The 26,415-nt window shown below is 46.1% G+C and overlaps 1 protein-coding gene across 3 annotated transcripts in view; it reads right to left on the reverse strand.

The window, feature by feature from the left end:
* Positions 1–26,415, reverse strand: part of cyb5r4 (cytochrome b5 reductase 4) — a 191,426-nt gene that overhangs the window by 142,695 nt on the left and 22,316 nt on the right. For all 3 annotated transcript variants that reach the window (XM_072499837.1, XM_072499839.1, XM_072499836.1), the window contains exon 4: positions 12,226–12,310. In XM_072499837.1, coding sequence (XP_072355938.1) covers positions 12,226–12,310 — 85 coding nt within the window. The remainder of the gene's footprint in view (positions 1–12,225; positions 12,311–26,415) is intronic.

Consider the following 26,415-nt stretch of genomic DNA (forward strand, 5'->3'; position numbering starts at 1 on the left):
CAGCATCCTGGTAAATCTCCTCTGTACCTTCCCCAAAGCATCCACATCCTTCCTATAATAAGGCGACCAGATCTGGACACAATATACCAAGTGTGGTCTAACCAGGGTTTTATAAAGCTGCAGCAAAACCTCGCGGCTCTTAAACTCAATCACCCTGTTATTGAAAGCCAACACACCATACGCCTTCTTAACAACCCTATCAACCTGGGTGGCAACTTTGAGATATCTATGTGCGTGGAACCCAAGATCCCTTTATTCCTCCACACTTCCAAGAATCCTGCCTTCAACCCTGTATTCAGCATTCAAATTCGACCTTCCAAAATGAATCACTTTGCATTTATCTAGGTTGAACTCCATCTGCCACTTCTCAGCCCAGCTCTGCATCCTGTCAATGTCCTGTTGTAACCTGCAACAGCACTCGACACAATCTACAACTCCACCAACCTTTGTGTCATCGGCAAACTTACTAACCCACCCTTTCACTTCCTCATCCAAGTCATTTATAAAAATCACAAAGAGCAGAGGTCCCAGAACAGATCCCGGCGGGACACCACTGGTCACCGACCTCCAGGCGGAATACTTTCCCTGTATCCCATGCCCCCTGACTTTCTGAATGAGCCTAGCATGGGGAACCTTATCAAATGCCTTACTGAAATCAATATACACCACATCCACTGCCCGACCTTCATCAATGTGACTCGTCACATCCTCAAAGAATTCAACGAGGCTTGTGAGACATGACCTGCCCCTCACAAAGCCAGGCTGACTATCTTTAATCAAACTATGTTTTTCTAAATAATCATAAACCCTATTTCTCAGAATCCTTTCCAGTATTTTGCTCACCACAGACGTAAGACCGACTGGTCTGTAATTCCCAGAGATTTCCCTATTCCCATTCTTGAACAGGGGAACAACATTCGCCTCCCTCCAATCGTCCGGTATTACTCCAGTGGAGAGTGAGGACGCAAAGATCATCGCCAACGGTGCTTCCCGTAGGAACCTTGGATATATCCCGTCTGGCCCAGGGGACTTATCTATCCTGATGCTTTTCACAATTTCCAGCACATCCTTCTTCTTAATATCAACCTGTTTGAGCCTATTAACCTGGTTCACACTGTTCTCACAAGCAACAAGGTCCCTCTCTCTAGTGAACACTGAATCCATTTAGGGACTCCCCTACCTCCTCAGACTCTAGGCACAAGTTCCCTCCACTATCCCTGATCGGGCTGATCTCCCACTGACCATCCTCTTATTTCTCACATCAGCCTTGGGGGGTTTCCTAATCCTTCCCGCCAGGGCATTTTCATGTCCCCTTCTAGCTCTCCTAAGTCCATTTTTGAGTTCCTTCCTGGCTACCAAACGGGATGGTCTGCACCTGGACCAGAGGGGTACCAATATTCTGGGGGGGAAATTTGCTAATGCTCTTCGGGAGGGTTTAAACTAGTTCAGCAGGGGCTTGGGAACCTGAATTGTAGCTCCAGTATACAGGAGGTTGAGAGTAGTGAGGTCATGAGTAGGGTTTCAAAGTTGCAGGAGTGTACCGGCAGGCAGGAAGGTGGTTTAAAGTGTGTCTTCTTCAATGCCAGGAGCATCCGGAATAAGGTGGGTGAACTTGCGGCATGGGTTGGTACCTGGGACTTCGATGTTGTGGCCATTTCGGAGGCATGGATAGAGCAGGGACAGGAATAGTTGTTGCAGGTGCCGGGATTTAGATATTTCAGTAAGCTCAGGGAAGGTGGTAAAAGAGGGGGAGGGGTGGCATTGTTGGTCAAGGACAGTATTACGGTGGCAGAAAGGACGTTTGATGAGGACTCATCTACTGAGGTAGTACGGGCTGAGGTTAGAAACAGGAAAGGAGAGGTCACCCTGTTAGGGGTTTTCTATCGGCCTCCGAAAAGTTCCAGAGATGTAGAGGAGAGGATTGCAAAGATGATTCTGGATAGGAGCGAAAGCAACAGGGTAATTGTTATGGGGGACTTTAACTTTCCAAATATTGACTGGAAACGCTATAGTTCGCGTACATTAGATGTGTCCGTTTTTGTCCAATGTGTGCAGGAGGGTTTCCTGTCACAGCATGTCGATAGGCCAACGAGAGGCGAGGCCATATTGGATTTGGTACTGGGTAATGAACCAGGACAGGTGTTAGATTTGGAGGTAGGTGAGCACTTTGGTGACAGTGACCACAATTCGATTACGTTTACTTTAGTGATGGAAAGGGATAGGTATATACCGCAGGGCAAGTGTTATATCTGGGGGAAAGGCAATTATGATGCGATGAGACTTAGGATACATCGGATGGAGAGGAAAACTGCAGGGGATGGGCACAATGGAAATGTGGAGCTTGTTCAAGGAACAGCTACTGCTTGTCCTTGATAAGTATGTACCTGTCAGGCAGGCAGGGAGTGGTCGAGTGAGGGAACCGTGGTTTACTAAAGCAGTCAAAACACTTGTCAAGAGGAAGAAGGAGACTTATGTATAGATGAGACATGAAGGTTCAGTTAGGGCGCTCGAGAGCTACAAGTTAGCTAGGAAGGACCTAAAGAGCTAAGAAGAGCCAGGAGGGGGCATGAGAAGTCTTTGGCAGGTAGGATCAAGGATAACCCTAAAGCTTTCTATAGATATGTCAGGAATAAAAGAATGACTACGGTAAGAGTAGGGCCAGTCAAGGACAGTCGTGGGAAGTTGTGCTTGGAGTCCGAGGAGATAGGAGAGGTGCTAAATGAATATTTTTCATCAGTATTCACACAGGAAAAAGACAATGTTGTCGAGGAGAATACTGAGATTCAGGCTACTAGACTAGTAGGGCTTGAGATTCAAAAGGAGGAGGTGTTAGCAATTCTGGAAAGTGTGAAAATAGATAAGTCACCTGGGCCAGATGGGATTTATCCTAGGATTCTCTGGGAAGCTAGGGAGGAGATTGCTGAGCCTTTGGCCTTGATCTTTAAGTCATCTTTGTCTACAGGAATAGTGCCAGAAGACTGGAGGATAGCAAATGTTGTCCCTTTGTTCATGAAGGGGAGTAGAGATAACCCCGGTAACTATAGACCAGTGAGCCTTACTTCTGTTGTGGGAAAAATCTTGGAAAGGTTTATAAGAGATAGGATGTATAATCATCTGGAAAGGAATAATTTGATTAGAGATAGACAACACGGTTTTGTGAAGGGTAGGTCGTGCCTCACAAACCTTATAGAGTTCTTTGAGAAGGTGACCAAACAGGTGGATGAGGGTAAAGCAGTTGATGTGGTGTATATGGATGTCAGTAAAGCATTTGATAAGGTTCCCCATGGTAGGCTACTGCAGAAAATACGGAGGCATGAGATTCAGGGTGATTTAGCAGTTTGGATCAGAAATTGGCTAGCTGGAAGAAGACAAAGGGTGGTGGTTGATGGGAAATGTTCAGACTGGAGTCCAGTTACTAGTGGTCTACCACAAGGATCTGTTTTGGGGCCACTGCTGTTTGTCATTTTTATAAATGAACTGGAGGAGGGCGTAGAAGGGGTGGGTGAGTAAATTTGCAGATGACACTAAAGTCGGTGGAGTTGTGGACAGTGCGGAAGGATGTTACAAGTTACAGAGGGACATAGATAAGCTGCAGCGCTGGGCTGAGACGTGGCAAATGGAGTTTAATGCAGAAAAGTGTGAGGTGATTCATTTTGGAAGGAATAACAGGAAGACTGAGTACTGGGCTAATGGTAAGATTCTTGGCAGTGTGGATGAGCAGAGAGATCTCGGTGTCCATGTATCTAGATCCCTGAAAGTTGCCACCCAGGTTGAGAGGGTTGTTAAGAAGGCATACGGTGTGTTAGCTTTTATTGGTAGAGGGATTGAGTTTAGGAGCCATGAGGTCATGTTGCAGCTATACAACACTCTGGTGCAGCCGCATTTGGAGTATTGCGTGCAATTCTGGTCGCCGCATTATAGGAAGGATGTGGAAGCATTGGAAAGGGTGCAGAGGTGATTTACCAGAATGTTGCCTGGTATGGAGGGAAGATCTTATGAGGAAAGGCTGAGGGACTTGAGGCTGTTTTCGTTAGAGAGAAGAAGGTTAAGAGGTGACTTAATTGAGGCATACAAGTTGATCAGAGGATTGGATAGGGTGGACAGTGAGAGCCTTTTTCCTCGGATGGTGATGTCTAGCACGAGGGGACATACCTTTAAATTGAGAGGAGATAGAGAAAAGACAGATGTCAGAGGTAGGTTCTTTACTCAGAGAGTAGTAAGGGCGTGGAATGCCCTGCCTGCAACAGTAGTGGACTCACCAACACTAAGGACATTCAAATGGTCATTGGATAGACATATGGATAATCAGGGAATAGTGTAGATGGGCTTTAGAGTGGTTTCACAGGTCGGCGCAACATCGAGGGCCGAAGGGCCTGTACTGCGCTGTAATGTTCTATGTTCTACCTTGTAACCCTCTAGACCCATGCCAGATCCTTGCTTCCTCAGCCTTATGTAAGCTTCCTTCTTCCTCTTGACCAGAAGCTCCATTTCTCTTGTCATCCAAGGCTCCTTCACCTTATCATTCCTTCGTTGTCTCAGTGGGACAAAACTATCCAGCACTCGCAGAAAGTGCTCCTTAAACAACCCCCACATTATTGTTGAGCATTTCCCTGAGAACATCTGGTCCCAATTTATGCTCCCCAGCTCCTGTCTAATAGCAGTATAATTTCCCCTCCCCCAATTAAATATCTTCCCATACTGTCTGCTCCTATCCCTCTCCATGACTATGGTAAAGGTCAAGGAGTTGTGGTCACTGTCACCGAAATGCTCTCCCACTGAGACATTTTACACCTGGCCTGGTTCGTTGCCAAGCACCAAATCCAATATGTCCTGCCCCCTAGTCGGCCTATCTACATATCGAGTCAGGAATCCTTCCTGGACACACCTGACAAAATCTGCACCATTTGCACTAAGGAGGTTCCAGTCAATATTCGGGAAGTTGAAGTCACCCATGACAACAACTCTGTTACTTCTGCACCTTTCCAAGATCTGCTGTCCAATCTGTTCCTCTATCTCTCTGCTGCTACAGCGGGGGGTCTATAGAAAACTCCCAATGAAGTGACTGCTCCTTTGTTTGTTACTGACTCCCACCCATATAGACTCAGTAGACAACCCCGCCTCGACTACCTCCTTTTCTGCAGCTGAGATGCAGAATTAACAGTGTCACTCCCCCTCCTCTTTAAACTCCTTCCCTATTCTTCTTAAAACATCTAAACCCCAGAACATCTAGCAACCATTCCTGCCCCTGTGAAATCCATGTCACCGTAATGGCTACAGAATCGTAGTTATGCTCAAATGTAACGTGCCACTTGTCAGCCAAAGCCTGGGTATTTCCATGGCTTGCTGCATTTGTACATGGGCTGCTTCATTATTTGAGGAGTCACGAATGGTGCTGAACATTGTACAGTCATCCTCAATCACCGCAAACATCTCCACTTCTGACCTTATGATGGAAGGGAGGCCATTGATGAAGCAGCTGAATGTGGTTGGACCTAGGACACCACCCTGAGGAACCTCTGCAGTGATGTCCTGGAGCGGAGATGATTGACACCCAACCATCAAAACTGGGCTGGATTCTCAAAAATGGGGCTATGTCCCCACGCGGCGTACAAATGCTGCCATTTTACTCCAGACTTTCCTGAAAAAAATATAGAGCAATTCAGTTACCTGCAGGGGGCTAACAGGCACCCGAGGAGCTTCACGCAGCTTTGGCTGCGGATACGGGTCCCTGCACTTCCGGTTCCACGCATGTGCACAGCGGCGGCCTCCAGCGGCCGCGCCGAGCGCCATGGCGGACTGGGACCGCGGACCAGCACTAAGAAAGAAGGTCACCCCGATCGGCCCCGTGCCGCTTCATCCGATCCACCTGATCGTTGCACTGGCTGCCCATAAGGCCCCCCCTCCGGTGATGGATTCCCCCGCCCCCCGCCAGGGCGGCCGTGGACTGAGTCCGCAGCCGCCGCGCGTGAGTCCCGACCGGCCAGGTGTGGTTAGAACGCCGTCAGTACCTCGGCCGGTCCGAACCGGAGTATCGCTGGGAGGGCCTCTGGCAAGGCCCCCTTCCATCAAAAAATAAATATCTGTGAAGCCTCCTCCTCCAGTGAATTGTTTAATTGTCCACAACCACTCACGGCTGGATGTGGCAGGACTGAAGAGTTTAGATCTGATGAGTTTGTTGCGGAATCGCTTAGCTCTTTCTATTACTTGCTGCTGATGCTGTTTGGCACACAAGTAGTCCTGTGTTGTAGCTTCTCCAGGTTGACACCTCATTTTAAGGTATGTCTGGTGTTGCTCCTGGTTTGCCCTCCTCCACTCTTCATTGAACCAGGGTTGATCCCCTGGCTTGGTGGTAATGGTCGAGTGGGGATATGCTGGGTCATGAGGTTACAAATTATAGTTGAATATAATTCTGCTGCTACTGATGGCCCACAGCACTTCATGGATGCCCAGTCTTGAATTGCTAGATCTATTCCAAGTCTATCCCTTTTGACACTGTGGCAACGCCACACAACACGATGAGAGTATCCCCACAAGGACTGTGCGGTGGTCACTTCTACCGATACTGTAATGGACAGATAGATCTGCAGCAGGCAGGTTGGTGACGATGAGGTCAAGTCTGTTTTTCCGTCTGTCGGTTCCCTCACCACCTGCTGCAGTCCTAGTCTTGCAGCTATGTCCTTTAGGACCTGATCAGTTTGGTTTGTGGTGGTACTACTGAGCCACTCTTGGTGATGGACATTGAATTCCCCCACCCAGAGCATATTCTGTGCCCTTGTCACCCTCGGTGCTTCCTCCAACTGGTGTTCAACATGGAGGAGTACCGATTCATCAGCTGATGGTGGCCGGTACGTGGTGATCAGCAAGAGGGTAAGGACCAGGTAAGGACCACAGGTTTCCTTCCCTGCAGGACATTCGTGAACCAGATGGGATTTTACGACAATCGTGACATGGTCATCATTAGACTTTTAATTCCAGATATTTCATTCAGTTTAAGAACAAGAACAAAGAACATACAAAACACAGGCCCTCCAAGCCTGTGATGACCATGCTGCCCTTCTAAACTAAAATCTTCCACATTTCTTGGGTCTATATCCCTCTATTCCCATCCTATTCATGTATTTGTCAAGGAACCCCTTAAATGTCACTATCGTCCCTGCTTCCACCACCTCCTCCGGCAGCGAGTTCCAGGCATCCATTACCCTCTGTGTAAAAAACTTGCCTCGTACATCTCCACTAAACCTATGACCCCTCTACCCTGGGAAAAAGCCTCTGACTATCCACTCTGTCAATGCCCCTCATAATTATGTAGGCCTCTATCAGGTCGTCCCTCAACCTCCGTCGTTCCAGTGAGAACAAACCGAGTGTATTCAACCTCTCCTCATAGCTAATGCCCTCCATACCAGGCAACATCCTGGTAAATCTCTTCTGCACCCTCTCTAAAGCCTCCACATCCTTCTGGTAATGTGGCGACCAGAATTGAACACTATACTCCAAGTGTGGCCTAACTAAGGTACGATACAGCAGCAACATGACTTGCCAATTCTTATACTCAATGCCCCGGCAAATGAAGGCAAGCATGCCGTATGCCTTCTTGACTACCTTCTCCACCTGTGTTGCCCCTTTCAGTGACCTGTGGACCTGTACACCTAGATCTCTCTGACTTTCAATACTCTTGAGGGTTCTACCATTCACTGTATATTCCCTACCTGCCAAAATGCATTACCTCACATTTGTCCGGATTAAACTCCATCTGCCATCTTTCTGCCCAAGTCTCCAAACGATCTAAATCCTGCTGTCCTCATCGCTATCCACAATTCCACCAACCTTTGTGTCGTCTGCAAAATTACTAATCAGACCAGTTACATTTTCCTCCAAATCATTTATCTACACTACAAACAGCAAAGGTCCCAGCACTGATCCCTTTTGTACCAGTCTACCATGAGGTCAGAGCACTGATCCCTTTTGTACCAGTCTACCATGAGGGACCTTGCCAAAGGCCTTACTGAAGTCCATATAGACAACATCCACTGCCCTACCTGCATCAATCATCTTTGTGACTTCTTCGAAAAACTCTATCAAGTTAGTGAGACACGACCTCCCCTTCACAAAACCATGCTGCCTCTCGCTAAGACGTCCATTTGCTTCCAAATGGGAGTAGATCCTGACTCGAAGAATTCTCTCCAGTAATTTCCCTACCACTGACGTAAGGCTCACCGGCCTGTAGTGAATCCCTGGATTATCCTTGCTACCCTTCTTAAACAAAGGAACAACATTGGCTATTCTCCAGTCCTCCGGGACATCACCTGAAGACAGTGAGGATCCAAAGATTTCTGTCAAGGCCTCAGCAATTTCCTCTCTAGCCTCCTTCAGTATTCTCGGGTAGATCCCATCAGGCCCAGGGTACTTATCTACCTTAATATTTTTCAAGACGACCAACACCTCGTCTTTCCAGATCTCAATGTGACCCAGGCTATCTACACACCCTTCTCCAAACTCAACATCCACCAATTCCTTCTCTTTGGTGAATACTGCTGCAAAGTATTCATTTAGCACCTCGCCCATTTCCTCTGGCTCCACACGTAGATTCCCTTGCCTATCCTTCAGTGGGCCAACCCTTTCTCTGGCTACCCTCTTCCTTTTTATGTACGTGTAAAAAGCCTTGGGATTTTCCTTAACCCTATTTGCCAATGACTTTTCGTGACCCCCTTTTAGCCCTCCTGACTCCTTGCTTAAGTTCCTTCTTACTTTCCTTATATTCCACACAGGCTTCTGCTGTTCCCAGCCTTCTAGCCCTGACAAATGCCTCCTTTTTCTTTTTGACGAGGCCTACAATATCTCTCGTTATCCAAAGTTCACGAAATCTGCCGCATTTATCCATCTTCCGCACAGGAACATGCTGGTCCTGAATTCCTTTCAAGTGACATTTGAAAGCCTCCCACATGTCAGATGTTGATTTACCTTCAAACATCCGCCGCCAATCTAGGTTCTTCAGTTCCTGCCTAATATTGTTATAATTAGCCTTCCCCCAATTTAGCACATTCACCCTAGGACCACTCTTATCCTTGTCCACCAGCACTTTAAAACTTACAGAATTGAGGTCACTGTTCCCGAAATGCTCCCCTACTAAAACATCTACCACCTGGCTGGGCTCATTCACCAATACCTGGTCCAGTACAGCCCCTTCCCTAGGTGGACTATCTACATATTGTTTCAAGAAGCCCATCAAGATGCTCCATCACAACCACCCTGTTGTTTTTACTCGTTTACAAAATCTGCCTACCTATCTGCTCCTGTATCTCCCGCTGGCTGTTGGGAGGCCTGTAATAAACCCCCAACATTGTGACTGCACCCTTCTTATTCCTGATCTCTACCCATATAGCCTCGCTGCCCTCTGAGGTGTCCTCCCATAGTACAGCTGTGATTTTCTCCCTAACCAGTAGCACAACTCCGCCACCCCTTTTACATTCCCCTCTATCCCGCCTGAAACATCTAAATCCTGGAACGTTTAGCTGCCAATCCTGTCCTTCCCTCAACCAGGTCTCTGTAATGGCAACAACATCATTGTTCCAAGTACTAATCCAAGCTCTAGGTTCATCTGCCTTACCTGTTATACTTCTTGCATTAAAACATATGCACTTCAGGCCACCAGACCAGCTGTTTTCAGCAACATCTTCCTGTCTGCTCTTCCTCAGAACCATACTGGCCCTATTCCCTAGTTCTCCCTCAATGCTTTCACCTTCTGACCTATTGCTCCGGTGGTACCAACCTCCCTGCCATACTAGTTTAAACCCTCCCAGAAGACACTAGCAAACCTTGAGGCCAGAATATTTATGCCTCTCCGGTCTAGATGCAACCCGTCCTTCTTATACAGGTCACACCTGCCCCGGAAGAGCTCCCAGTGGTCCAGATAACGGAAACCCTCCCTCCTACACCAGCTGTTTAGCCACGTGTTTAGCTGCTCTATCTTCCTATTTCTAGCCTCACTGGCACGTGGCACAGGGAGTAATCCTGAGATTACTTGCCTCGAGGTCTTGTCTTTTAACTTTCTGCCTAGCTCCCTGAACTCCTGCTGCAGGACCTCATGCCCGTTCCTGCCTATGTCGTTAGTACCAATATGTACAACGACCTCTGCCTGTTTGCCCTCCCCCTTCAGGATGTCCGCTACCCGTTCTGAGACATCCTGTGCCCTGGCACCAGGGAGGCAACATACCATCCTGGAGTCTCTTTCACGTCCGCAGAAGTGCCTATCTGTGCCCCTGACTATAGAGTCCCCTATGACTATTACTCTTCTGCGCTTTGACCCTCTCTGCTGAACATCAGAGCCAGCGTGGGTGCCACTGCTCTGGCTGCTGCTGTTTTCCCCTGATAGGCAATCACCCCCAGACAGTATCCAAAGGGGAATACCTGTTCAAGAGGGGGTCAACCACAGGGGATTCCTGCACTGACTGCCTGCACCTTCTGGTGGTCACCCATTTCTCTTCCTGCAACTTGTGTGTGACCACATTTATATAACTGCTATCTATGACGTTTCTGCCACCTGCATGCTCCTAAGTGCATCCAACTGCTGCTCCAACCGTACCATGCGGTCTGTGAGGAGTTCTAGTTGGGTGCACTTTCTGTAGATGAAGCCGTCCGGGACGCTGGAAGCCTCCTGGACCTGCCACATCTCACAGTCAGAGCACTGCACCCCTCTAATTGACATTATGTTAATTAATCAGTAAATTAAATTTAAACAAATTTTTAGAAAATAGTTACTGTTAACTATATGTTTCCTAGCACTAGATTTCTACTATAAATATGAAAGCTAAATATAGTACTCTCCAATCTCTGGCTTAGATACCCCTCTAAATTATAATTGAGTAATTATGTTTAATTAGTTTAACAATGTTTAATTTTTAAATTTAGTGTAGATTCCCAACCAGCCAATCAGGTCCCAGCTTTACTGTGATGTCACTTCAGTTTCTCCACCCCCCCCATACAATTTGAAAAGGTAGTAAAAATAAAAATAAAAATCACTTACCTTCCCAGGATGCTCTCTGGTTCGCTCCCTGCAGATTAAAAGTTACAGGCCAGAAGACAGAGAACAAAACAGTAGGGAAAAAGCACCTTCTCCCACTCTGCACCGAATTACTTCACTACACCAAATTACCAAGTTCCAATTCCCACTCTGGATGTGTCTCACTCAGGCTGTGTCTCCTTGACCTGCGCAAAGTTTACTGAGTGAGCTTTCTGTCTGTCTTTTATACAGATCTCAGCTAACCAGGGTGACTCACACTACTTAAGCTTCAAAGAGAAGAAATTCCATGCACCTGCCGTGAGGGAATCGAACCCGGGACCCCAGATCATTACCCTGCGTCTCTGGATTGCTAGTCCAGCAACAATACCACTACAGCATTGCTGAAGATGGAGGAGATCTATAGTTATACTCATTTTGGTGAGCTAATCAGGCAATTAGACTTTTGATAATGGTCGCAACTACGTTTCCAAAATTGACTGGGGCCGGGACTTTTAGCCCCCATTTGCCACAGGCTCAAATGGCGACATGGGTACAAACTCCAGTGAGAGTCAAACATCGCAAATCGCTGGCGGAGCTCCCACGTCAGTGGAGAGAGGTGGGTGATGGAGACTTCATCCTCTTTTGTTATCGGCGTTCGGGTGCCCTGCAAGCTTTTTCTGGCCCCACTCCGCCAAAGTGGACCACGCTTTCATTTTTATTTTCCACCAGATTCTGGATTATCTGCCTGTTGTGTAGCTGGCGAGCTGCAGGACGGCTTTCTCACCTGAGCCAGCACTGGGTGTAAAAATTATAAAATTCTGCCTTTGATCTCTTTAATTGTTACATTTTTGTTTGTGCATATATGAAGCAATCAGAACCAGAGAACAGCAAATTAAACAAGAGTTCTTGATTAATACCCTTGTAGTATATTTTGAGCAATCCGTGGAACAGGTTTTTACCAGTGAAATGCTGAAGGTAGACAGCACTTTGGGAAAAAAATTGCCTCATTAGAATCATAGAATCCCTCCACTGCAGAAAGAGGCCATTCAGGCCGTCCCGTCAGCACCGACCCTCTGAAAGAGCACCCTACCTAGGCCCACCCTTTGAAATTTCTGCCAAAATTGATTGCTTCGAATACCAAACAGAACACATACTTGCTCCATTCTTTTTACGCCATGGCTTTAGTTGAGAATGGTTCAATTTCTAGCATAATGAGAAAACAACACTACCTTTAGCACGAGCTTTAGGCTTTGTAGCCATTCTTCCTACAAGGCATTCCTTCAACATGGATTCGGAGTTGACCCAGCTGTGAATCTGAAATTTGAAGAGAATGGTCACACTAACTGGTTTAATAAGATTCACATGTATTTGTCTGCACTATATTTCAGCACATTTTTCAAAATTCTGAAAATACACAGAAATAAGGAGGAAATACAGCTTATCATTCTAGGAAACTGAAAGGTAAGCTACGTCAGACATAATAAAATAAAGGGGGCTGGAGAAGCGGAATACGTGCAAAGATCATATCTTACAAGTTTTATTTCCTACAAGCAAATTTTACTTAAAAAGCCAGGAGAGTGAAAGGTCATGTCTGTACTTGAAAAAAATAAAAAGGCACTGGAAAAGATGAAAAAAAATATTCACAAAAATACTTCCATAACTGAGAGAATATGCTGAACAGATCAGGGTTAGTTTCTGTGGAAAATAGAAAACTGAGGGGTAACTTAATAGAGGTGTTCAAAAATCTGAAAAGATTTGATAAGATCGATGGAGAGAAAATGTTTCCACTTGTGGAGGAGACTAAAATTAGGGGCCATAAATATAAGGCGGACACCAATAATTCCAATAGGGAATTCAGGAACAATGGGCGGGATTCTCCGACCCCCCGCCAGGCCAGAAAATCGCTGGGGGGGGGGGCGTGAATCCCACCCCGACACTGGCTGCTGGATTCTCCGGCGCCGGTTTTTCGGCGGGAGCGGGAATCGCGGCACGCCAGTTGAGGGTCGTTGGCAGTGGCCCCCTCCGGCTATGCTCCGCTCCACGATGGGCCGAGTGGCCGCCCGTTTTCGTCCAGTCCTGCTGGCGTAAATCAAACCAGGTCCTTACCGGCGGGACTTGGCTCTGAGGGCGGCCTGCGGAGTCCTCGGGGCACACAGGGGGATCTGGCCCCGGGGGGTGCCCCCACTGTGGCCTGGCCCGCGATTGGGGTCCACCGATCCGCGGGCGGGGCTGTGCCATGGGGGCACTCTTTCCCTCCGTGCCGGCCGGTGTAAACGTCCACCATGGCCAGCGCGGAGAAGAACCCCCCCGCGCATGCGCTGGGATCACGCCAGCACACGCTGGTGCTCCCACGTATGCGCCAACTCGCGCCGGCCGGCGAAGGCCCTTCGCCGCCGGTTGGTGCGGCGCCAACCCCGCTGACGCCGGCCTAGCCCCTGAAGGTGCAGAGGAATCCGCACCTACCGGGTGGCCCGACGCCAGAGCGGTTCCCGCCATTCCTCGGCGCCGGTACGGCCCGCCCCGCCTGTTAGGGGAGAATCCCGGCCAATGTCTTCACCCAAAAGCGGGAAGGATGTGGAACTCAATGTTGCAAGGAGTATTTGAGGAAAATAACATAGTTACATTTAAAGGGAAGCTAGATTAGCAAAATAATGAAGAAAAGGATAGAGATATGTTGATGGGATTAGATGAAGAGAGGTGGGAGGAGGCTCATGTGGAACTTGATCATCAGCACAGACTCATTGGACTGAATAACCCGTTTCAGTCCTGTTGGCTGTGAATCATGTTGACAGATGAATTCAAGTAGGGAAAGCCATTAAACCAGAAGAGGGCGTGAAAGTAGCTGAGAAGGCAGTGAAGCAGTGTGGTATGCAAGCTTCAAATGCAGAGGATGGGAGAAACAGGTACAACGTAGAAGGCAATTACCTTGGCCTGAAGTCAGTAAACTCAACCCAACAACTTCACAAGCATTTTCGCAGATACCAGCACGGTAACACATTGGCTAGCACTGTTGCTTCACAGCTCCAGGGTCCCAGGTTCGATTTCCGACTTGGGTCACTGTCTGGGTGGAGTCTGCATGTGCTCCCCGTGTCTGCGTGGGTTTCCTCCGGGTGCTCCGGTTTCCTCTCACAGTCCAAAGATGTGCAGGTTAGGTGTTGGCCATGATAAATTGCCCTTAGTGTCCAAAAAGGTTAGGTGGGGTTACTGGGTTCCGGGGATAGGGTAGAGGTAGGGTGCTCTTCCAAAGGCCGGTGCAGACTCGATGGGCCAAATGGCCTCCTCTGCACTGTAGATACTGTGACACTATGGTTAGATTTTTACTTCAAACAAAAATTCAAATTCACAAACTGTCATGCTGGGAATTTAATTTATAATCTATGGATTATTAATCCAGGCCTCCCGGATTTATGCCCTGCCAGAGTGACAGTAGACTGGACACTATCAGATGGAAGAGAAGTTAGCCAAAGAAAACCTGGGGAAATACATTTAAGAAAGACCTTCAAGAGTGGGACACCACCTGGGATGGTGAGAAAGAGATGGTAACGGACTGGCGGCGGAGTCTTGCTGCCCATTATCTGCATTGGACTCCAGGAACTAAGTCGAAGTCCGCTGGATTACTAGCCCAGAAATATAACTACTACTGTACCATAGACCTCAACAGTGGTAGAGCCAAATGCAATATGAATTCATCTAAAGCTGACCTCATGTGAAGGTGCCTCACTTCAAGGAGAGCATCAGTGTCTTTGAAACACCGTCCTGGCTCTTCTCAGAACATTGGCATTTGAGAGGTGAGAAACCAGGACCTGGCAGGGTAGTTGGCTTTAACCCATCCAGGTACAGTGTCTAGTCCATTGAAGTTGATTCTGCAGGAGTTTTGCCTGAATGCTTGCAAAGTTGGCTTAAAGAAGGACACTAATGTGTGTTGGACGGTCCTTCCATTGAATCCGGAGCAGCAAAAGTAATGCCCATGGAATTTCTCCAGCGCTCGTTCGCCTCACTGATGCACAGTCTGGGTCTCACTCCAATACAGGAGTGTAGTGATGATAACTACTCTGTACACGAGGACTTCTGTTGTCTTGCGGAGGTCTTTGTTGTCAAATACGCACGGTAGCAGTGGTTAGCACTGTTGCTTCACAGCACCAGGGTCCCAGGTTCGATTCCCAGCTTCGGTCACTGTCTGTGCGGAGTCTGCAAGTTCTACCTGTGTCTGCTTGGGTTTCCTCCGGGTGCTCCGGTTTCCTCCCACAAGTCCCAAAAGACGTGCTTGTTAGGTGAATTGGACATTCTGGCTTCTCCCTCAGTGTACCCGAGCAGGCGCCGGAATGAGGCGACTAGGGGATTTTCACAGTAACTTCATTGCAGTGTTAATGTAAACCTACTTGTGACAATAATAAAGATTATTATTATTGTTAATTTGTAGAAGGCAGAGCTGGCTCAGCTGATCCAATGGTGTTTCAATGATGGCCATGGGACGTGTTTAACATATTCCAGAGTCTTTCCTTCAACACATGTGGGAAGTGCAATATTTGGCTGACCAATTGTGGGCTGATGGGAGTTGTGCTTTGGCAACATTCAAGGATAGGCCAAGTTTCTTGCATGCAGAATTGAAGAAATCAGGAGTGGTTTGCAAGCCAGACTAGTGGTGTTCCGCAAAGATCAGTGATGGGATCTTTGCTGTTCATAGTATACATAAATATGGAGGAAAATGTAACTGGTCTGATTAGTAAGTTTGCGGATAGCGATGACGACTGCCAGAGGATACAGCACGATTTACATAGTTTGGAGGCTTGGGCGGAAGAGATGGCAGATGGGAGTTTAATCCGGACAAATGTGAGGTAGTGCATTTTGGAAGGTCTAATACAGGCAGGGAATATACAGTGAATGGTAGAACCCTCAAGAGTATTGACAATTAGAGAGATCTAGGTGTACAGGTCCACAGGTCACTGAAAGGGGCAACACAGGTGGAGAAGGTAGTCAAGAAGGCATACAGCATGCTTGCCTTCATTGGCCGGGGCGTTGAGTATAAAAATTGGCAAGTCATGTTGCAGCTGTATAGAACCTTAGTTTGGCCACATTTGGAGTATAGTGTTCAATTCTGGTTGCCACACTACCAGAAGGATGTGGAGGCTTCAGAGAGAGTGCAGATAAGATTTACCAGGATGTTGCCTGGTATGGAGGGCATTAGCTATGAGGAGAAGTTGAATAAACTCGGTTTGTTCTCACTGGAACGACGGAGGCTGAGGGGCGACCTGATAGAGGTCTACAAAATTATGAGAGGCATAGACAGAGTGGATAGTCAGAGTGGATAGTCAGAGACTTTTTCCCAGGGTATAGGGGTCAATTACTAGGGGGCATAAGTTTAAGGTGCGACTGGCAAGGTTTAGAGGAGATGTACAAGGCACGTTTTTTACACAGAGGGTAATGGGTGCCTGGAACTCGCTGCCGGAGGAGGTGGTGGAAGCAGGAACGATAGTGATGTTTAAGGGGCATCTTGACAAATACATGAATAGGATGGGAATAGAGGGATACGGACCCAGGAAGTGTAGGAGATTTTAGTTGAGACGGGCAGCATGGTTGGCGTGGGCTTGGAGGGCTGAAGGGCCTGTTCCTGTGCTGCACGTTTCTTTGTTCTTTGTTCAGATGCAGAGTGGGGAACGACACTGCAGTCATCTGCAAACTATAGAACATGGTGGTCAGTTTAGTTGTGGCATGGAGGTAACTGAAGTTAAAAAGTTTTCCATCTGGACAATATTTAATACTGACACTAAAGGGTAGCTGATCATTGATGAGGTGAATAGCCACTGTGAGGTATGGTGGCTATCACACAGTCTTACTTGCACCTGGTCTGGATTTTGAATGAGTCTGTTCAGATCTTTCATCATGAATCAACTGCAGGATTGTGATTGAGTTTGTTGGACATCCAAAACTTTGGAGCACAATCCACAGAGCCTCACAATTTACTGCTTTGGTAAGCTCAATGAATGCAATAAAAGGTTCAGGGTGCAGTTCTCAACACCCCCACCGAATTTGTCCAGTAACAAATACCATGTCAAAGGTTACTCTGGAAGGTCTAGAGCCATGTTGGGTGTCTGTACGAATATTTGCAGCCAAAGGAAGTAGGCGGTTTAGGAGAATGCGTGTTAGCATTTTTCCTGCCATGGACAAGAGGAAAATAGCTCACTAGTTATCTCCCTTTTTGAAGGTAATTCCAATTTTCCCATTGCTGAAGTCAAGAGGAGAAAAGTACAAAGATAATGATAAAATAGTTATTGGGAAGATGGATGCCACTGCCAATGAAATAGAGTCTGTGAAGATCCACAGTTGCCCCACTCTCCAGTACATCCCTGCCAGCACTGAGCGAATGATTATAGATTTCAATGGCGAGAGGACACTGGAATCTTGTGTCAAGTTCCGGGAGAGTGGCGGAAAGGATGAGGATGAGGACCTCGACGATGCTGAAGATACTGAAGAGGATAAAGAAGGAAAGGATGTGGAGTCGGATGACGAAGAAGACAGTGATCATCTTAAAGATGAATTGTAAAATGAAATTCGAGGATGAAGGGCATGGAGACTTGGTGTGAGCAAAAGTCTGCCAACTTTGAAGACCTCATATGGAATATCATCTGGGCCACATGCTTTGTTGTTCTATATTCGTTTGATTGTATGTTGTAGTTCTCCAATCGATGGTGGTCCCTCTCTGGATTCTACCACAGGGTGCTTGGCGATACAGGGTACTGGATTCTCAGTTGAGGAGTTGGTGAAAATGTTCTTTCCAGCATTGACAGGTGGCATCATCATCCTTATGAAGGGAAACACCACCTTATGCTAGAAGGGGATTTTGTCCATTTGACATTGGTCTGTAAATTACTGGTGAGATCTTTTGGTTGTTCACGCCGATGGGATCTTCCAGTCCTGCCAACAATGCATCCCTGCCATGGATCTCCCAGCGGCGAGGGGTGAAATCAGTGGGAAACCCCATTGACAGCGACGGGACCTGAAGATCCTGCCGCCGGCAAATGTTGGGCCGTCACCTGCGGCCAAGAAACATGCTGCAGGGAGGCCAGAGAATCTTACCCCACACTTTAGGAAAGGCAAAGAACAGAGGAGATTGACGAGAATGATAGCAGGTGAAGGATGAATGAGTGAATTTAGTTAGGTAGGGAGGCTGGAGGAGCTAGGATTTTTCTCAGAGCAGAGGTTATGAGGAAATATGACAGAAGTGTTCAAAATCATGAAAAGTTTTGATAAAGTAAATAACAAGAGCCTGTTTGCCATGGTAGAGAGGCTGATAAACATAGGGCAATGATTCAAGGTGTTTGGCAAAAAAAAATCAGGATTATTTTTTTCACACGGCAAGGTGTTGTGATTTGGATTGCATACCTTAAAGGATGGTGGAAGCAGATTCAACAGCAACATTCAAAAGAGAGTTGCAGAGATACTTGATGGGAAAATGTGAACAGAGTATGGGGAAAGAGAAGGGGAAATCGGAGTAACTGACTAGCTCTACCAAAGAACCAAAAGGCCCATTTTGTGCTACATTTTCTTGTGATTCTCTGACGGAATATTCCAAAATTTATTTGGCAGTGAAACACATGTTTAAAGTTTAATTACGGAGAGCTGGGTGAAACCATCACTTCACAATCCTTGCTCTACTCTCTACTCATTCTTGACAAAATGCTCCAGGAACTCGAGAGACTTCGATTACATGAAGGATTAATGAGATTTAGAAGAGGCGGTAAAAGGTTCTACAGATGAGTAGTCTGACAAAACAAAATAAGTGTTAATGGTGGTATAATTAGGACAGTGCAGTTGAAACCATTGTTCTGCAAAGGGACTAATGGGGAGTGTAGCAGCTGCACTATTATCCATACATTCCAGACTGTGAGGCTGGCTGTTTGAATCCTTGCATTTTGAGCAAGATTGGTGGATGCTACATCTTCCTTGAAATGTACATGTTTTAATTAGTATAGGTCATTTCAGGTAACAAATTCCACAAAGCAAAAACATTCTGTGTTTCTGAACTGGTTCATTAATGCCCGTCAGGGAAGCAAATCTGCCATCCTTACCAAGCTGACCTATACAGGACTCGAGTAACGTGACCAACTCTTCATTGCCCAGTCAAGTACCCTAGCAAACCAGTAGAAAGAAACAAGTCCAGCACCACCTTGTCAGGGAACTAGGGATGGGCAGTAAATGGCGCCAATGTCAGTAATGCCCACATCCTGAGAATGAATCCAAAAATGCACAGCGTAAGTGCAAACATGAAAATATTCAACTGAAAGGCGGTGCTCTTATAGAAAGAAGCAGGAGTTGTGCAACATGAACTTGTACAATTTATTTTCTTTGGAATTGCATACCGCAGAGGCTTGTTGATGCTCCATCTTTTATTCTATTCAAGGCTGAGATCGATAGATTCTTGATCAGGGGTTATGGGGAGCAGGTACAAAAGTAGAATTCAGAGAATCATAGAATTTACAGTGTAGATGGAGACCATTTGGCCCATCGAGTCTGCTTTGGCTCTTGGAAAGAGCATTCTACCTAAGCCCACACCTCCACCCTAACCCCGTAACCCAACCCAACCTTTTTGGACACCAAGGCCAATTTAGCATGGCCAAACCACCTAACCTGCACATCTTTGGACTGTGGGAGGAAACTGGAGCACCTGGAGGAAGCCCATGTAGACACAGGGAGAACGTGCCTGTGACCACAGACAGTGACCCAAGCCAGGAATCAAACCTGGTACTCTGGAGCTGTGAAGCAACAGTGCTAACCTCTGTTCTACCGTGCTGCCCGCATGGCAAAACTGAGATTGCAAAACTTATTGAATGGCATAGAAGGCTCAAGGGGTCAAATGGTATCTCCTGCTCCTTTTCTTAAGTCTTTACAATCATTATTCTTAAAAGTTGAGAATTAATAGTCAACCAATCTTTCCCAAATGTGCAAAGGTATCAATTACACATGTGCATTAAATTCCCAGGATGCTTCAGTCTGAGTATGTGCAGTGCGAAGTATTTCTAAGGGTTCTTCAGTGTGATTCTACCAGTGCGAGTATCTTCTTCATGCAATAACAGGATTTCAGAATTTGTTGGCTCTTCTTAATGACTTGACAACCAGTTTTTAGAATGAATTTGAATTTTGAACGATTGTTCGGATTCAGGTTAAGATTTACACTACATTGAAGTGCTGAATATTTAATTCGGGGAAAGTTCAATCCGGAGTACAAAATTATACTTCCGATCTTTAGACTGAGAATCCATAAACAATTCTTCATTAAAAATATAACTTTACGATGGTGGTCGTGCTATGTTAACCATTCACCCAGGGAATCCAAGTTGCGATGTATGTTGCAGTCTGGAGCTCTGGATATTCATGGTAGGAGCTTCAACGCTCTTTCCAACACATAGTCAACCAAGAATCTCTCCCAATCATACCCTGCCCAGGGTAGGAGCCTCTGGTTCAGAGGCAGGGATGCTACCCACTGCGTCACAACACCTCCAATTTTCATTGGACAAACATTGAATTATCTTTGTTCACACTGTGTTAGGTGAGGTTGATCATAGAATCATAGAATTCCTACAGTGCAGAAGGAGGCCATTCGGCCCATCGAGTCTGCACCGATCCTCCGAAAGAGCACTCTACCATGGCCAACTCCCCCGCCCTATCGCCTTAGCCCCAACTCACCTTTTGGACACCAAGGGGCAATTTGTAATGCCAATCCACCTAAACTGCACATCTTTGGACTGTGGGAGGAAACCGAAGCATCCGGGGAAAACCCACACAGACATGGGAAAACATGAAAATTCCACACATAGAGTCACCCAAGGTCTTGAATGTGGGTCCCTGGCACTTAGAGGCAGCAGTGCTAACCACTGTGCCACCCATTTCTAATTATTCAAAAGAATCAAAATCCTCTAACCATTTGCAATCTTGGCATCCTATCAACCCCAAGATGGGCTTCTGGCCCCAATACATTCACCTTTCATTTCCGTAGTATTGACAGCCATCTCCCATCTCAGCCCATTTGTCTTGAAATCCTCATTTATAACTCATCACCTCCAGACTAAATTATGTTACTGTTTTATCTTCTACCCTGCGCCTTCAATGAACTTCAGTTCATCCATGATTCAGCTTTCTACATCCTATGTTGCTCCAAATTCTGCTCACTTATCGGCACTATTCTCTCAGACCCCAATGCTTCTAATTTAATCTCTAATCCAAATGTTGACATGCCTTCATGGCCTTATCCCTCCCCATCACAAACTGCCTCCAGCTGATTTGCTGTTCTTTTGACTTGGGTTTTTAGTATATCCAACCAGAGGGGCAGCACGGTGGTGCAGTGGTTAGCATTGCTGCTTCACGGCGCTGAGGACCCGGGTTCGATCCTGGCTCTGGGTCACAGTCCGTGTGGTGTTTGCACATTTTCCCCGTGTCTGCGTGGCTTTCACCCCCACAACCCAAAGTTGTGCAGGTCAGGTGGATTGGCCACGCTAAATTGCCCCTTAACTGGAAAAAAATGAATTGAGTATTCTAAATTTATTAAAAAGAAAAAAAAAGGTATATCCAACCAGCACCCCGCCCATTCCCCAATTACTCTTCATTACATCCACTGTTAAATATGCAATCAACTGCCTGGACCTAGGTTCTAGAATTCTCTCCTTAAGCTCTTCTGCTTCCCCATCGCCCTCTGTTCCTTTGGGGCCTACCTTAAAAACGACTTATTTATTCCATGCAAACATTTTCATTTGAACTTCATAAATAATTCATTCTTCGTAAATGCAACTGAAAGGCATCAAATTCAAATTTATCCTCACCTCAGGGAGGAAGGGATGTCATCAGCAGTAAATAACTGGGCATCTTATGACAGCATAAAGCCACCACTAGCGGCATAACTCGAGTGACTCAGTCCTCAAGTGCTGCAGCGTAACACTGAGACACAAATGTCTGGGTATTAGAGAATCTGAATTTAAGGCCACAAGTGGATTAGAAAATCATGTTTTTATTTTTTTAAACTAGAGTTTTCAAGGATGATTGTCACGGCCAATCAATCATAAAAGTGAAAGTTTTGATTTGAACTTTTAATCTGAACCGGGCCAAAAGAGAATAATTACCCTTTTCTTTCCCAGGTATCTCTTCACAGCTGGGAATGAAGTAGCTTTCTCACAGGAGAGAAACATGTCCTGGGGGGGTGTTTGCTAGTGCTGTTGGTGAGGGTTAAACTAATGTGGCAGGGGGATGGGAACCGATGCAGGAAGTCAGAGGATAGTAAAACGGGGCCAGAAACAAAAAGCAGTAAGGGGGAAAGTGAAGCAGAGATAGTCAAAAATCAAAAAGGGCCACAGTACAGTGTACAGTGTACAGTGACTGAGGAGAGTGTGAAAAGGGAGGTGGCCAATGCAGGATTGAGGGTGTTTTACCTAAATGCGCACAATACGGAACAAGGTGAATGAGCTTGTTGTGCACATTGAAATTGGCCGGTATGATGTTGTGGGCATCACAGAGATGTGGCTGCAAGGGGATCAGGGCTGGGATCTAAATATACAAGGATAAATGTCCTATCGAAAGGACAGGCAGATGGGCAAAGGGGGCGGGGTTGCATTGTTAGCAAGGAATTAAGTTAAATCGATAGCAAGGAGGATATAGGATCAGAAGGCATAGAATCTCTGTGGGTAGAGTTGAGGAATCGCAAAAGTAAAAAGACCCTGAGGGGAGTTATGTACAGGCCCCCTAGCAGTAGTCAGGATGTGGGGCAGAAAATAAATCAGGAGATAGAAAAGGCATGTAAAAAAGGCAATATTACAATAATCATGGGGGACTTCAAATGCAGGTGGACTGGGAAAATCAGGTTGGTCGTGGATCCCAAGAAATGGAATTTGTGGAATGTCTATGAGATGGTTTTTCGAGCAGATTGTGACAGAGCCTACTAGGCAACAGGCAATTCTGGATTTGGTGATGTGTAATGAGGCAGACTTGATTAGGGAATTTAAGGTGAAGGAACCCTTAGGGAGCAGTGACCACAATATGATAGAATTTACCCTGCAGTTTGAGAGGGAGGAGCTGGAATCAGATGTAACGGTATTACAATTAAATCAGGGTAACTACAAAGACATGAGGGAGGAGCTGGCCAGAGTTGATTGGAAAAGGAGCCTAGCAGAGAAGACAGTGGAACAGCAATGGCAGGGGTTTTTGGGGGTTATTAGGGAGGCACAACAGAAATTCATCCCACGGAGGACGAAACTTGCTCAGGAGAGGAGAAGGCATCCATGGCTGATGAGGGATATCAAGGACAGCATAAAAGCTAAAGAAAAAGCATACAAAGTGGTGAGCATTAGTGAGAAACTAGGGGATTGGGAAGCCTTTACAAGCGAGCAGAGGACAACTATAATAATAATCGCTTATTGTCACAAGTAGGCTTCAATGAAGTTACTGTGAAAAGCCCCTAGTCGCCACATTCCGGCGCCTGTTCATGGAGGCTGGTACGGGAATTAAACCCACGCTGCTGGCCTTGTTCTGCATTACAAGCCAGCTGTTTAGCTCACTGTACTAAATCAGCCCCTAAATAAAAAAGCAATAAGGGGGGAGAAGATGAAGTATGAGTGCAAGCTAGCTCGTAATATAAAGGAAAAGAGGAAGAGTTTTTTTCAATATATAAAAGGTAAAAGAGAGACAAAAATAGACATTGGACCTCTGGAAAATGTGGCTGGAGAAGTAATATTAGGAAACAAAGAAATGGCAGACGAACTGAATAGTTACTTTGCATCAGTCTTCATGGTGGAAGACACCAGTGGGATGCCAGAGCTCCAGGAGAACCAGGGGGCAGAGGTGAGTACAGTGACCATTACTAAGGAGAAGGTTCTGGGGAAACTGAAAAGAATGAAGATGGATAAGTCACCTGGACCGGACGAACTACAACCCAGGGTCCTAAAAGAGAGGGCTGAGGAGATTGTGGAGGCATTGGTGGTGATCTTTCAGGAATCACTGAAGGCAGGAAGGGTCCCAGAGGACTGGAAAGTGGCTAATATAACACCACTGTTTAAGAAGGGAGGGAGGCAGGAGACGGGAAATTATAGGCCGGTTAGCCTGATTTCGGTCATTGGTAAGATTTTAGAGTCTGTTACTAAAGATGAGATCGCAAAGTACTTGGAAGTGCATGGTAAAATAGGACTGAGTCAGCACGGCTTTGTCAAAGGGAGGTTATGTCTGAAAAATACGTTAAGAGTTCTTTGAGGAGGTAACAAGGAAGTTAGACAAAGGAGAACCAGTGGACGTGATTTATTTAGATTTCCAGAAGGCCTTTGACAAGGTGCTGCATAGGAGACTGGTAAATAAGTTAAAAGCCCATGGCGTTAAGGGTAAGATCCTGGCATGGATAGAGGATTAGCTGACTGGCAGAAGGCAGAGAGTAGTGATAAAGGCGTCTTTTTCAGGATGGCAGCCGATGACTAGTGGTGTGCCTCAGGGATCTGTGCTGGGACCACAACTTTTCACATATACATACATGATCTGGAAGAAGGAACTGAAGGCATTGTTGCTAAGTTTGCAGATGATGCAAAGATCTGTAGAGGGACAGGTAGTATTGAGGAAGCAAAGAACATAGAACAAAGGGGCGGCAGAAGGATTGGACAAGCTAGGAGAGTGGTCAATGAAGTGGCAAATGAAATACAATGTGAAAAAGTGTGAGGTTATGCATTTTGGAAAGAGGAATTTAGGCATAGACTATTTTCCAAATGGGGAAATGCTTAGGAAATCAGAAGCACAAAGAGACTTTGGAGTCCTTGTTCACGATTCTCTTAAGGTTAACGTGCAGGGTCAGTCAGCAGTTAAGAAGGCAAATACAATGTTAACATTCATGTCGAGAAGGCTAGAATACAAGAGCAGGGATATACTTCTGAGGCTGTATAAGGCTCTGGTCAGACCTCATTTGGAGTAATGTGAGCAGTTTTGGGCTCCGTATCTAAGGAAGGATGTGCTGGCCTTGGAAAGGATCCAGAGGAGGTTCACAAGAATGATCCTTGGTATGAAGAACTTGGGTCTATACTCATTGGAGTTTAGAAGGATGAGGGGGAATCATATTGAAACTTACAGGATACTGCGAGGCCTGAATAGAGCGGACGTGGAGAGGATGTTTCCACTTGTAAGAAAAACTAGAACCCGAGGACACAATCTCAGACGATCCTTTAAAACAGAGATAAGGAGAAATGTCTTCAGCCAGAGGGTGGTGAATTTGTGGAACTTTTTGCCGCAGAAGGCTGTGGAGGCCAAATCACTGAGTATCTTCAAGACAGAGATGGATGGATTCTTGATTAATAAGGGGATCAGGGGTTATGGGGAGAAGGCAGGAGACTGGGGTTGGGAAAATATCAGCCATGATTGAATGACGGAGCAGACTCGATGGGCCAAGTGGCCTAATTCTGCTCCTATGTCTTATGGTCTTATTTATAGTAGAAGGTACGGTTTTCTAGGTACCAATAGAAAAAGGAGTTCATACAAATCCTTTTGGCAATTAAGGAATTAACAACAGTTGACGCCAGACCACCGGATGGAACCAAAACTGAATGACTAGAACTATGATTTTCCATGAGAAACCTTTCAAATTATAACCTGCGTTTTAAATCTATTTCAGCTTCAAACCACAAGAGAACTCACATCTTGTGGGCAGAACATTCATTGGGGGATATTGCCATAATTCTCTAATAGTTTCTGCCATCAAGATAACCGTATTTAACTATCCTCTGGTCTATTAACCCACATTCACTTACATTGCAAAACAGTCAGGCCTCACCATCAAGGATAATTTAGGTACTTTCTGGGCAGGGGCAATGGCAGAGTACCCATTTGAGATTTCCACAGACTAAATGTACAATTAGTAATTTGAGCTGGACTCTGGTACAAACAATAATAGCTACTTCATTAATCAACTTTATCTCACCTAAAGTCATTGAAATGTAGCACAGATACACATAGATGATTTGGAATTGGGGACCAAGTGTAATGTGTCCAAGTTTGCAGACGACACTAAGATTAGTGGTAAAGCAAAAAGTGCAGAGGATACCCTGAGTCTGCAGAGGGATTTGGATAGGTTAAGTGAATGGGCTAGGGTCTGGCAGATGGAATACAATGTTGACAAATGTGAGGTTATCCATTTTGGTAGGAATAATAGCAAAAGGGGTTTTTATTTAAATGATAAAATATTAAAACATGCCGCAGTGCAGAGAGACCTGGGTGTGCTGGAACATGAGTCGCAAAAAGTTGGTTTACAGGTGCAACAGGTGATTAAGAAGGCAAATGGAATTTTGTCCTTCATTGCTAGAGGGATAGAGTTTAAGACTAGGGAGGTTATGCTGCAATTATGTAAGGTGTTAGTGAGGCCACAGTATTGTGTTCAGTTTTGGCTCCTTACCTGAGAAAGGACGTACTGGCGC

This window comes from Scyliorhinus torazame, chromosome 4 (assembly GCF_047496885.1).
Source record: "Scyliorhinus torazame isolate Kashiwa2021f chromosome 4, sScyTor2.1, whole genome shotgun sequence".
Taxonomy (NCBI): Eukaryota; Metazoa; Chordata; class Chondrichthyes; order Carcharhiniformes; family Scyliorhinidae; genus Scyliorhinus; species Scyliorhinus torazame.